The 14,357-nt window shown below is 35.6% G+C and overlaps 1 protein-coding gene across 1 annotated transcript; it reads right to left on the minus strand.

The window, feature by feature from the left end:
• Positions 1-266: 266 nt before the first annotated feature.
• On the minus strand, positions 267-1,722 carry LOC145932828 (uncharacterized). The gene is made up of 4 exons (XM_083032061.1): positions 1,713-1,722; positions 1,288-1,406; positions 622-781; positions 267-376 (listed from the first exon to the last, which is right to left on the minus strand). The coding sequence occupies exons 1-4, from the start codon at positions 1,720-1,722 to the stop codon at positions 267-269; spliced, it is 399 nt and encodes a 132-aa protein (XP_082888187.1).
• Positions 1,723-14,357: the final 12,635 nt, after the last annotated feature.

The raw sequence follows: 14,357 nt of genomic DNA on the forward strand, positions 1-14,357 counted from the left end.
AGACATTTTAAAGATATTTTTAAGATGTCTTCAAGACGTATTTAAGACGTTTTTAGAAACATCTTAAATACATCTTAAATACGTCAAATTATATCAAATACGTTAAATATATCAAAAATTTGTCTTAAAGACGTCTTTATTGTTGATTTTACTTATTTTTATAATTAAAAATAAATATTACTTTAGAATACAAAAATATTTTTATTTTATTAGTAATAATTACAATATTTAATGTATAAAATATTAGAGAAATATAATAATAATTTTTATTTTTTTGTCAATAAGTATGAGATCCGATCACCCACATGTCTCAACCATTCTTGAATAACTTTTTGCACTTGATACAAACTACATTGCTCCGTACTAGTAACATAATCTGAAATAATTACAAAAATATTTAAATTACAAATTTTTTAGACTTATAAATATTATAATATATAATTATACAATATAAAATATAAATATTATACTATAATAATATATATATATATAATTTAATATTAAAATAAGAAAACAAATAGAAATTTATTCAAAGAAAGAGCAACTATATTTATTGTTAATTAATCTAATTTTTAGAACTTATATTTATTATGTTTTTATATATATTATATTTTTAATTACCTATAATTATATTGGCAAATCCTGTATCTTTTATGCCAATTGATTGTTTAATCCCGGTCCATGTGATTTTTTTGGGTACAGTATCACTCATAACATATTTTATAATACTTCTTGTTTTCATGGCATACGTTTTACCTCCAATTTTTGCAATTTTATTTTTCTGCAACAAAAAAAACAGATATAAGTGCCACGGCTCTAAAAAATTGAAGCAAATCATTTAATCAGCATGCGTTATGCAAAAGTGTGTTCTCTGGCAGATCCTTTACGAAAAAGCTTATGCGGTGACCCTATAATGGCTCTGGCAGATCAGCATGATTTTGCGATGCGCAACGCGCGATATCCAATGAGCGTACAGCTTTTCGAAAAAAGCAGTACGTTCATTGGATATCGCGCGTCGCGCATCGCAAAATCGCGCTGGTCTGCCAGAGCTATTTGTGGACTCAGCCTAAAGAAGAAGAAGAAGAAAAAGAAGAAGAAGAAGAAGAAGAAGAAGAAGAAGAAGAAGAAGAAGTGTGAATATTCCATCCACGATGTCCGTGAGTTCGTGTGCCATGTGCCGCGTGTGCCGTGTGTATATTGCTGCCAATTCTGAAGAAAATTATGAAATGCTGATTGTCAGAACTGCACAAGTTTTAAAGCAAGAAGACAAATAATTAACAAACTTACAAACTGTTTTCTTATTTCTCTATCTTGCTGGGGGTCCTCTTCAAATTTAAGGAAATCTTCTAGAGTCTCCAGTGGAAAAGCAGGTAATAATTGTGTATGATGTTCTGTAGTATTAGTACCTGCCCAAGGAACACATCATAGTCAAAATGATGTCATTTTGACGTCATAATTACATCATGATAGAAAAAGTCAATATGATGCTTTTTGGTCTGAAAATTTGACGGTTTGTTGACATCAAGAAAACATCAAAAAGAAATTCTATTGTACTAATATAGGAATCAAAGCGGTCTAAGAGCCGGAGCACAGACTTTTGCATAACGTATAATGCATAAGAGAATCAATGAATCAGAATTCTTCATTTCTATCCTCAGGATGAAAATGAAAGCTTCTGATTGATAGTTGATTCTCTCTTATGCGTTATATACAATATAGCATCAGTCTATGCTCCAACCCTATAAATAATATACAAGTTTATTTCTTTACTACAATATTATAAGAAGATTGAAAATATAACACATTTATCCAGTAAAACATGAAACAAATTTATTGTGTATAATATATATATTAAACTTATTTGACTAATTATATAATTATAATATAAAATTAACAATAAACATTTTAAACATTATATATATTATATATATAAAACTTACTTTTCTTGTACACATTGCAATTTTTCACATTAAATGTTTACATTTTCAGTCATATTCTGTTTGAAAGATTATTTTTAGTACGGACTAGAAAACTCAAATCAAAATTTCGTATGCAAAAAAGAAACTTGTCTATATCTAATAGTAAAAAGCATACATATAAATATAGTTCTGACATAAGAACGATAAATAAAAACGAATGCGAAAGATTCAATTGCACATTGAAATTTTTGTACTAAAACAAAAGTATTAAAGCTAACCTTTGCTGTGCACCAAGTATTCAGAAAACAAACTAAAAATGAAAAAATAAAAAAAAAACTAATTATTCTTTTGATAATGTTTAAAAATAGAAAATGTCGCGCATTTACACCACTCGCTGAGCATTGGTGCTAAACCAACGTTTCACATAATCTTCGGGTTTTTTTAGATCGACTGTTTTCCCAAATTTCTGCAGAACAGTGGCTGCAAAAAAAATTATTTAATAAATTTTATTTAATAAATTTGTCTCTTTTGAAATAAAATGAAAAAATGTTATTCAGTGGCATTTTATTTTAATAATTATGAAAATCTATGTATCACTTTACTAAATAAAAAATAAATTTAAATATAAGAAATCAGACTGTGTAAAAATTGCTCTAGAAGTTGATTTATATCAACTATTTCTTGCTAAAAAGCTTACTTAGATTTTCTCAAAATATAAAGTAGATTTCAATTACTGTTTGTAAATAGAATGCAACAATGTATAAAGAAAAGTAATCACTTTGAATAACCTCATATGTTTTGCTCTTGTTGAAAGCAATTTTGGTTTTCTGAGTGCCTCTCCAACTAATAACTCTGGAGAGAGAATTCGTAATTATTTTCGGAAGTACAGATTGCACAGCAGCAGTTTCTGATTCCTGGTTTTTAATTTTTGCCGCAATGACATCTACCTGTATAATAATTTTCACAGATGAATTAACATTATTAATGATTTTAATTTTTTCGAAACACGCAGTAATGGGAAAATATGACACGAACGGAAAAATATAAAATTGTAGGCAATTAAAAATTGTATAAATTCTTAAGATATTTACCACATATGTAAATACATCTGCGAGAATTTCTTCTAGATTTTCCCACTCCTCTTCCGTGCGTAGAGGAAATGCCGGAATTCCGCGTGGTCATTTTAATTTTACTTCCTCTGGAAAGAGTTTCTTTAAGATACGGTCTAATTTGATTTCCAAGTGGTCAAGCTTGATGCGTACTTCTTCTTGAACTTTGACAATATTGTCAATATTTTCCGATGTGATATCTGTGCTGTCTGAAAATACTATCCATAATCGCTTAATCGATTCTACTCTCACCTTGTAATTAATGAAATGAAACTATTACAAGTATTTACCATTTCTTTTTTTCTTTTTGCTAAAATCTGACCACGCTAAAACTAAAAATACATCGTGTGTAATTAAAATTGAATAGTTGAGAAATAAGAAAAAATATCATTCTCACCTTCTGAGGACGATTTTATATTTTTTTCTGAGCTCTCCTTATTGTCACCTTGTGCAGATCTATGTTCCTCAAACATATCATTGTCACTACGCTCATCACTGCTTTGGGAAACCTTTTCCGGCTCTTTTTGACCTCCTGGCTGCTGCAGGGCGAGAGAAACTTTAGATCCTGATGATGTTTGCGTAGCGGACATCTCTGAATCAGAAGTCATATCTGAAAAAATAAAAGAGTATTTAAAACCTTGTACTGCCTAACTTGCAGGAATTTCAAAGTCGACTGAACTGCTGTATATTTTCTTTTTAAATTTAAGTTTGAATTGTATAAATGATCTTGCTAAAAACTTACTGTTACTATCCAATGAAGATTGAAGAAGGTTGAAGGTATGAAGATTTGCATGTTGAGATGTACTCTGAAGATCAATAGCATTTGTATTCTCTGTATCTGCAGGATTCTTTTGATAGTTGATAATTTCTGTAATATAAATCAATTGTGAGGCGTCCGCACAACTTATACAAATATAATAAAAATGAGTAGGAACACAGTTACGAGTCATGTCACTCAAAAATTTAATTTCTTACCTTTTGGTGATGATTTTCTGGAAGACACTTAATTATTTACTGCTTTACTATATTTTTTCACATACAGGACTTTCTTTTTTAGATTCAAATGAGATTCGTTAGACTTCAGTTTTTTGAAATCAAAAACTTGAGCTCTCAATGCAGCGAGTTGCTCTCTGATATTTACTGCAGGGGCTGGTATGCTATTTACTGACATCTTGGCAGTTTTTACGCTCTTCGTTCTCTGTACGTTGCATTTCTCGATGGGATCCTCCTGTGACTTGTCGTTTACGTTTTGTATACATAGTTTCTGGTTCCGAGTCATCATCATCAGAACTCTGAGTAAATCTGGTTGACGCTTTCGCTGTTTGTCGTAATCAGTCTCTATGTTGGAATCAATAGGTTGATCTTCGGCGGCTAGTACAGCGGCTTTACGAGCCAGGTTATAAGTTTCTGGAAACACGTGAGGAGATCGTACTTTAATATCCATAATTGAGTACAATGCATAAAAATAAATGACTAGGCTACTTACTGTAACTATGCAAAAATTCAACGTTACATTCTTCCCAGTCTTCTTGTGCATTCGCAAGTGACATAATTAATTTCGTAGGGCATTTGTTTTTAGTGGGATACACAACACTTTCTTTACACTTATTCATCCATTTAGTTGCTACAATGCATATGCCACCATCCGGCCAAACAACAACTGAAAACTGTCAAAAACAGAAAAAGTAAATAAAACAAAGAAACATTTTGTTGTCAAAAATAAATATCAATAATGCCTTTCTAATTAAAGTTTTTTGGGTTGGGGTTGTGTATCTAGATTTCCGTGCTTCAGTATTCAGACTATGATTACATAATTTGGCATCTGTTAGCATTTAACATGTAAAAGATTAAATTAAAATGTCAACAATAGAATAATAAATATACATATGTGATAACTAGAATAATCAATAAAATCGACGTTTTTATGTTACATTAAGTAAAAGGAGCAATGAAGGGTTCGGACAACTGCATATTTATTTGCAGTTTAACAGAATATCTCTCACCCTTATTTTACTCTTGCCCACCATGAACGAGCGGAATACATAGATAACTATTATCAGCAGGAATGAGAATGCATTTTTGGAGAACTTGATTAAGAGGCCAGACTTTTTCGATTTCTTCAAGTTGCGATACCTTACAGATGCCCAAGTCTGTAGAGTGAATAGGAAATGTAAAGAAGTCACAAATATTTCTAAATCTATGTCCATGTAAGGAAATTTGTGTGCCACGAAAGGAACAAGTAATTTTTGAGAGGACCACCACCTCGCCATTTTTTGACTTAAAGCAACAATCAGCTTCTGATGTGGAAAGTATCATTCCGTGCATGGTCAATTTGAAAAAAACTTCTACTTCATCGTTTTCCTCGTAATGTTTTTGACTTAATTCAATGCATTTTTCGTCAATTATGTCTTTCTGCATGAGTCGACCTCCTCTTTCAAAGTCTCTATTGTAAAGTTGCTGAAGAGGCATGTATGTTCCTCTTAGGCAACGCTTAATAATACCTAAGTAACTTTCGTACTTAAACGCACTGAAATTACTGATAGCCAGATAAGTGCGGCATTCCATAGCTAAATGGCAGAGTGCATGAATGTAATAAGTGACAAATTCTTTTCCAAAGATATCCGCAGCATGGCTAACAAATGAACGGAGAAGAAGATCTGCTATTTGAATCATCCCGTCCTTTTCAACTAAGAGTGAGCTTGAAAGAATGTACACTCCGCATTGCAAAAATAAATAGTATGTGTATAGATTTCGATCCAGCAAACTGAATACCATTAATCTATCATATAAAAGAATTCTTCTAAACTCTGATTTGTATCTTCCAATATAAGATAAGTTGTGAGGTCTTCTGCAAAATTCGATCGGAATATGAGGTTTAATCTTGTCAATAAATGTGGAAACAACAGCCTTGTCGCGCGCTGAAATTTTCCCCCGATTTGGTTCTTTTTTTCCCCAAAACAAACTCCAACCATCGCTGAAAAACTCCGCTATACAGAAGATGCATTTCGTCCAATCTAAACTGAGACATCATGCCAGTAGATATACTATGCCGATTCTAACCCAGGGGCAATGAGGGGGGTGAGGGGCGAGGGGAACCAGGGCGCGGGGGAATGACGTCACGCGGGGAGGGGGAATGACGTCACGCGGGAGGCGTCCGCGATGTACCGCGAGGGGGTCGCGGGGAGGGGGAAGCGTCCGCGATTTAGGTGCCGAGTCCGCGAGGGGTCCGCGGGGAGGGGGAGCGTCCGCGAGGGGTCCGCGGAGAGGGGGAGGTGTCCGCGATTTTGGAGCTGGGTCCGCGAGGGGTCCGCGGGGAGGGGGGAGCGTCCGCGAAAGACCGCATGAAGTTTTTTGGGTGAGGGGTCCGCGGGGAGAGAGGAACGCGAAGGAGAGCGCGAGGCACACGTGAGAGAGATGACGCAAGCGAGGCGTATATGTAAGAGCGAGAGAGATAGTGCGAGATGGCTAGGTAGCGAGAGAGATATCGCAAGAGCGTGGCGTTCGCGAAGGAGAGCGCGAGGCGCACGCGAGAGAGATATCGCAAGAGCGTGAGAGATAGCGCCAGATGACGAGAGGTAGCGAGATGACGCGAAGGAGAGCGCGAGAGCTGATGCAGCGAAGGAGAACGCAAAGAGAGAGGCGTTCGTAAGAGAGAATTTTTTTAATTAATATTTTTTTCTTTTAATATTTTTTTTTTTAATTAATATTTTTAGGATGAGGAAGGGGAGAGGACCTATTCTAAAATAAATTATATATTTTTTTAATATTTAAAATAATGTTTATTTATAAAATAGGTGTGTGTGTGCAATGATACAATTTTGTGTGTATGTGTATTTACAAAATGTGTGTGTGTGTGAATTTAAAATATAAAAATGAAAATATAATAATACAATAATATAATAAAATATGAATATAATTGATATAAATATAATAAAATTGATATAATTAATATAAAATTTAAATATAAAATATAAAATACATTGATGGCTGCGTCATGATGATCGAACCACATGGGTCGATATGATATTTCGTAACGATTGACCCATGTATCACGACTTGGGTATGAGGCGGTGGCTGCGAGGTGGTGGCTGCGAGGTGGCGGTGGGGCGGTGGCTGCGAGACGGAACTCCTACATGACAGAAATTTTTATTAAATATATTATTATTTATTTTATTAATATTTTAATTTATTTATTATTATAAAAATAAAGAGACTTACACAGATTACCAAAACTCGTTTGCAATACAACCAGGATTGAGTTCTGTTACATAGAAATTTTGAACTCGCCAATCAAAATAGTCGAGTGGAGAATGATACAAATTATGCGTAAAGATCCAATCATACAGGTTTTTCGTGTGACGTTTTTTGAAACCTATTTCGCGCCCGTGTATTGCCTGCACGATTGAATTTACTGGAGTGTTTGTCGATAGTGCTGGAACATTGGTATCTACGCTTAAGTAACGTCTGCGTAGCAATCTTCTTATTTCTTCAAGTCGCGCGATTCGAGCGGTCCGTGACTGCAAATCTCCGATCAATAATTTTGGATTTATTTTTATTTCATAAAATTTCCAAAAAAATCTCCTTGGTTGTGGGTATTGTCCTTTTAGCAAATCGATACATCCATCGCACTCCAACTCCCATTTACTATAACTCACTTTATCACATTCAGTCAGACGCACTACAAAATTTTTTTCTTCCAACGCAGCAGCAAGTTCTAACACATCTTTTTCCAGCGATGCAATGTATTCATCCTGAGTTAGCATCTTCACATCACTCGCCATTTTCACAGCACTTTAAGTGTTTTAATTTTTAAACAGTTTAATGTGTGCAAATAGGACACACACTGCAATATAAAATTTGATTTAGGGAGCATCTACAGTTGCAACACGTTTTCCTTCAATTAGAGTATATCTTACAGTTTCATGCAACCGCACAGCACGAGCATGCGAGTATAAGTCTGCTACTCTATGACACGACACATATATTATAATGTTGCTCCCCTCTTGATTTTAATTCTACATCTCTCTTCATCTCTCTGTTCTAACTGGAGTATCATCTAGCTCATCATTTTTCTACATCTCCAAAAAGTTTTGCTGATAATGCATGTGCACATCATACTATTCATATACATATAGAACAGGGGCGGGAAAGAAATAATTAAATTCACAGTTTATCAATAAAAATTTATTTATTACAAGAATCATAAAAAACATCATTTACAGCACATGTTAATATTTCACAATTTATGAGTGATTCGCTATCATACGTATCACTTTCGCGTATCGCTTTTACAGCATCGCATACATTAGTAATATTATTGCGTTGTAAAATAGTTGCAAATTGTTTAAATTTTTCATTCACAAGATGAGTATTTTCACACAGCCAGGAAAACATATGATCAATACATTTTTCAAACTCAAATAAATGTAACGTTGATGGTTTCATGTACAAAGAATTATTGGATAATGTTAATTTTACAATTTTTGAATCGGATATTTTAACAATTTCTATTGTTAGATCTCGAATCCATAATGGAGTTTCAGTTAGCTGTTCAATGTCCGCACGTTTCTGCATTAGTGATTTCCATGTTTCAATAGGCAATATTATGTGGTTGCCTCGATTATCACCAAGAGCTAATTCCACATATGATACAGCTCCAACGCTGATTCCTATTTCCAAATATTTATAGGATGTTGCGGTTAGAACATATCTTCGCCCAAGTATATACGAGTCGCACGCTGAATGCTATAAAAATAATTAGAACAATATTTCCAAAATTATTTAAAAATCATTATTTAAAAATCATTATTTGACAAAAAGAATTGAAACTTACTTGTCACATTTCTTCTTGCACAAAACATTGCTCTCTTGTACTGGAACGTAATAATTCATGCTGGCGGAGTACATTTTAAAAGAACCTTTTCAATCGAGTGATCAATGTGATACTAAATTATTTTTAAATTTTATCCATAATATCCATTGTGATGGGGTGGGGATTATTGCTGATCCGATATTATTTTCAACCAATCAAAGCACCGATGCACAGCTGCTGCTATGACATCATCCTCAAGTGAAATGTTAGAATTATTGTCAAGGTCAAAATGTGCAAAATGCAACATATTCAAAATTTTAAGCGCTAATGCACAGCTGCTGCTATGACATCAGACCCAGATGTTCAAAATGCAGCATATTCAAAATTTTCAAGCGCCGATGCGCGGCTGCTATGACATCATCCTCAAATGAAATGTTAGAATTATTGTCAAGGTCAAAATGTGCTAAATGTATCACGAGCGCCAATGCACCGGTTGCTGTTATCCCCCAGGTGTTCAAAATGCAACATATTCAAAATTTTCAAGCGCCGATGCGCGGCTGCTATGACATCATCCTTAATGAAATATTAGAATTATTGTCAAGGTCAAATGTGCAAAATGCAACATACTCGAGTTTTTCAAGTGTCAGTGATCAAATAAAAATGCTGGTAAGGAGGCATACTCTGTCAGTATCTTTGTCAGAGGTTCAGCAAGAGCATCTCAAATATGGCACAATTGGAAGCAAGTTTATTGGAGCAAGCCACAAGGGTGAATTCGGTGGAAGAATATATTGTGTGGGAGCAGCAATGTGACGAATACATCGAATCACTGGAAGAACAAAGTCGAATAAAACGTCCACGATTACCGATCGGACTTCGACAATCGCTTGTCTCCCAAATCGCGCGTCTCGAAGGGTTGAAGAATTCGGTACGCAAACGTTTTGTACACGCAGGTGCCGGAAGCAGTTCGCGAGACATCGGACTCATATGGCGAGAGATTGATACGGCGTTCGAGAGCCGCATCTTGACTGGTGATAAACAGCAACCACATCGAACCTCGTCAATTTCTAGAGGAGGCCAAAGACATTGTGATCGGACACGTGCAAAAAGTATTGCAAAAACCCTAGTGTGAAAGTGAACACTATATTTAATGGCGAGTTCGTGTCGGGCGATAAGCGTGCCAATAAATGTATCAATACGAAAAACTTTGAAATCTTTCGCACCTCCGATTTGCGTGAATGGTACGAGCGTCGCGTTATCGAGCCCACGCTAGCATCGCTAGAAGAATTTCAGGAACGCGATAGTGGTTGGGCATTGTCGCGAATAATCAATTTAATTGTAAATATAAACAAGTATAATCCAATGCGTGCGGGATGTCACATTAAATTACCGCGAGAAATAATGATGAGCAGTGGTGAATGTGCAATCAAAAGACAATGCATGTTTCGCGTGGGCAGTTGTCGCTGCTCTATATCCTGCTGAAAGAAAAGTGGAACGGGAATCTTCATATCCCCATTACACAACAGTGTTGAATCTCCAAGACATTGAGTTTCCAGTGACTGTGAATCAAATTAAAAAGTTTGAACTATCAAACAACATTTCGATAAATGTGTACAGCATCGAAGAAAAGAACATTGTCTCGATACGTCTTGCGGAGCAAAAGAGAGAGAAACACATCAACTTGCTGTACGTGGAAGACAGCAACAGCGTTGGACATTTCACCTGGATCAAGAATCTCTCCCGACTTGTCAGCTCACAATTGTGCAAACATGGTCACAAGAAATATATCTGCGATCGGTATGTAAATTTATTGCAAATTATATAAATAAATGTGCAATTGTTTATAATTGTTATTTTACAGATGTCTGCATTATTTCGGTTCGGAAGACAAGTTGCAGTCACATACAGTAGACTGCGGAAAGATGAATGACTGCGCTATCCGGTTACCGAGCGATAAGGACAAGTGGCTCAGCTTCACCAACTACACCAGGAAAGAGCGACTTCCATTTGTGGTGTACGCAGACCTCGAATGTGTGCTGACAAAGACGGATAAGAAGGATGAAGAAAAGAATTTATATCAACATCACCAAGTATTTAGTATAGCATATTATGTACATTGCTCATATGACGATTCATTATCCAAGTATTATTCTCGTCGTAGTGTAGATTGCGTTTCGTGGTTTTCCGAACAACTACAAAATTTAGCGATACGCGTAAAGAATATTTTAGCAACTAACGTCCCCATGGTAAATTTAACATCAGACGAGTGGGAAAAATTTCATAGCGCGACGCATTGTCATATATGTGAGAAACCATTCATGCAAGATGACGATACACGCGTACGCGATCATTGCCATCTGACCGGGCGGTACAGAGGTCCAGCACACTCAAATTGCAATCTAAATTATAAAAACTCTTTTTGTATTCCAATAGTATTTCATAATTTATTCGGTTACGACTCACATTTCATAATTAAGGAAATAGCTACAGCGTTCGAAGGGGGAATCGATTTACTTCCAATAACTAAAGAAAAATATATATCATTTACAAAAACTGTCAATAGTACCAACGATGACAAAGATTGGAAAGCTTGCATAAAATTACGTTTTATCGATTCATATAAATTTCTCAATACTAGTCTCGACAAATTGGCATCATTTCTAAGTAAAGATAAACTCAAAAATTTAAAATCAAAATTTCAAAATTTATCCACCGAAAATTTCAAATTATTAACACGGAAACGTGTCTTTCCGTACGAATATATCAACTGTTTTGAAAGGTTGCATGATACGTGTCTACCACCGCGCGAATCGTTTTATAGTTCCTTGACCGGTGACACTGTATCCGAGAACGATTACGCGCACGCTGAAAACGTATGGGAGCGGTTCTCCATTCGAACGCTGGGCGAATATAGCGACTTATATTTAAAAACTGATGTTATGTTATTAGCCGACATTTTTGAAAATTTCCGGGATAAATGTATCGAAAGTTATGGGCTCGACCCCGCGTATTACTATACTCTCCCCGGGTATACGTGGGACGCCATGTTAAAGCATACAAAAATTACGTTCGAACTGCTCAGATATTGATATGGTAATGTTTATCGAACGGGGTATACGCGGTGGTCTGAGTCAATGTTCAAACAGATATGCACACGCTAATAACAAGTACATGCAGTCGTACGATCCATTGAAAACATCTTCATATCTAATGTATTTCGATGTAAATAATTTGTATGGATGGGCAATGTGTCAACCATTGCCTTATGCTGATTTTCAATGGGTCGACGATGTATCTAATTTCGACACATCATCTATCGCGCTCGATTCACCCACAGGCTACATCCTCGAGGTAGATTTAGAATATCCACAACATCTTCACGACACGCACACTGACCTACCGTTTTGCCCGACACGCGACAAGCCGCCAGGCAAGCGGGAAGATAAGCTTCTCGTAACGCTATACGACAAGAAGTGATATGTGATACATTACCGCAACCTGCAGCAATGTACGCGTCACGGCCTTCGCGTTGCAAAAATACATCGCATATTACAATTCGCGCAATCTCCAGGCTTCGAAATTATATCGAACTTAATACGCAATTTAGAACGCAAGCAAAAAATGATTTTGAAAAAAATATATATAAATTGATGAATAATGCAGTATTCGGCAAAACGATGGAAAATGTGCGTAATCGGGTTGATGTAAAACTTATCACACATTGGGAAGGAAGATACGGTGCAGAGGCAATGATTGCGAAACCAAATTTCCACAGTAGAAGCATCTTTTCTGAAAATCTAATCGCTGTCGAATTACGCAAACTCGAGGTAAAATTTTATAAACCAATCTATGTTGGCATGTGCATACTCGACATCTCCAAAACATGTTTATATGAATTTCATCATGAGTACATGTCACCGCTGTATCGTGACAGATGCCGGGTAATGTACACCGACACAGACAGCCTAATATACCACATCGAATGCGAAGATGTGTACGAGAATATAAAGCGCAACCTCGACAAATTTGATACGAGCGATTACACTGCGGACAATGTGTACGGTACCGCTCGTGAATAAAAAGGTACTAATGAAAGATGAAAACAACGGTGTGATTATGACCGAATTTGTAGGGCTTAGAGCAAAAATGTATGCCTTGCGAGTGGATGGCAAGAAAGATACGAAAAAAATAAAAGGTGTCAAGAGTAACGTTGTCGCGAGAACGATAACGTTTGATGATTATACGCGGTGTTTGAATGAAGAGATTGAAATGACACGTAGTCAGTCATGTATAAGATCGAAATTGCATGAAGTATACACCATTCGCGAGACGAAAATTGCTCTAAGTCCTCACGATGACAAGCGGTATATCATACCTGATACATTACCATGGGGACATTATAAAATACCTTTGTAAATAATATTTGTTGTAAAATATGTATATTTTGTATAAATATATATGTATATTTGTATTTATAAAATTATTAGATAAATATATTGTAAAATAAACAGTGTACAAATATTTTAAATAAATGTTTATAATACATTATTTTTATGAATCCATGAGTTGTGAGATTTATCCAGTCCCAACCATTTCACATAAACATCATCGCCTTTTTTCCGCAAAACCTTTTCCACGAGACATCGGGATTTGCAACATGATGTAACTCGTACTCGTAGAATCCTCCAGCGACGGAATTTCCGCGCGAATCTTCAAGTATATATGTCGCAGGATTAGTTTTCTGCACTTTGATAATTTTAAATATTTCGGTAGTCCAATTTGGTGTAAAACCTTTTTCGAAGATGGTCTTGAATTTACTCACGCGTACCTGACAGCCTACTTTGAATCTTGCCGGAGCAGCAATTTTTACGTTACTGTATACCGTATTGAAGAGTTTATCTCGCTCCATACAAACATGGACAGGGATTTTCAACTAAGAAAAAAAAACGTCAAAAAAAAATCGCTAAAAATGCCTGTGGGTGTAACAACTAATGTACAATTGCAACAACTGGCAAGACGTATGCGTATACCATTCTTTAGAGGTGTTTTCATGCGCAATAATTTACCGATAAGCGGTATACGACAAAATGAAAGCGGTATTGTAAATTTGGATGACGTTGATGGTTCCGGTACCCATTGAGTGGCATATGTAAAGAGAGGAAATCGAGCAATATATTTCGATAGTTTTGGCAATCTTCAACCACCCAAAGAATTAGTGCAATATTTAAATGTTACGAAAATAGAATACAATCACATCCTATCAAAATTATAATCAGAATAATTGTGGACAATTGTGTTTACGATTTCTTCAAACGACTGATATAAAGTCTGTCAATCCATCATCACGATTCAGACAACATGTCGCTAACACTAACGTTGACTGGCAAAAGTAGCGTTCTCGCTGTAAGCTACTTTCCAGCTATAGATTTATCGAATGGCGATTATGAGCTCGGTTTAACAGATTTTGAAACTTATCATACGATACCGAATGTAAATTCTAAGAATAATAAATTTTACTTT

The sequence above is a fragment of the Prenolepis imparis genome, unplaced genomic scaffold, assembly GCF_030444845.1.
Source record: "Prenolepis imparis isolate NDT839.2.m4 unplaced genomic scaffold, iyPreImpa1.0 SCAF_2, whole genome shotgun sequence".
NCBI classification, from domain to species: Eukaryota; Metazoa; Arthropoda; class Insecta; order Hymenoptera; family Formicidae; genus Prenolepis; species Prenolepis imparis.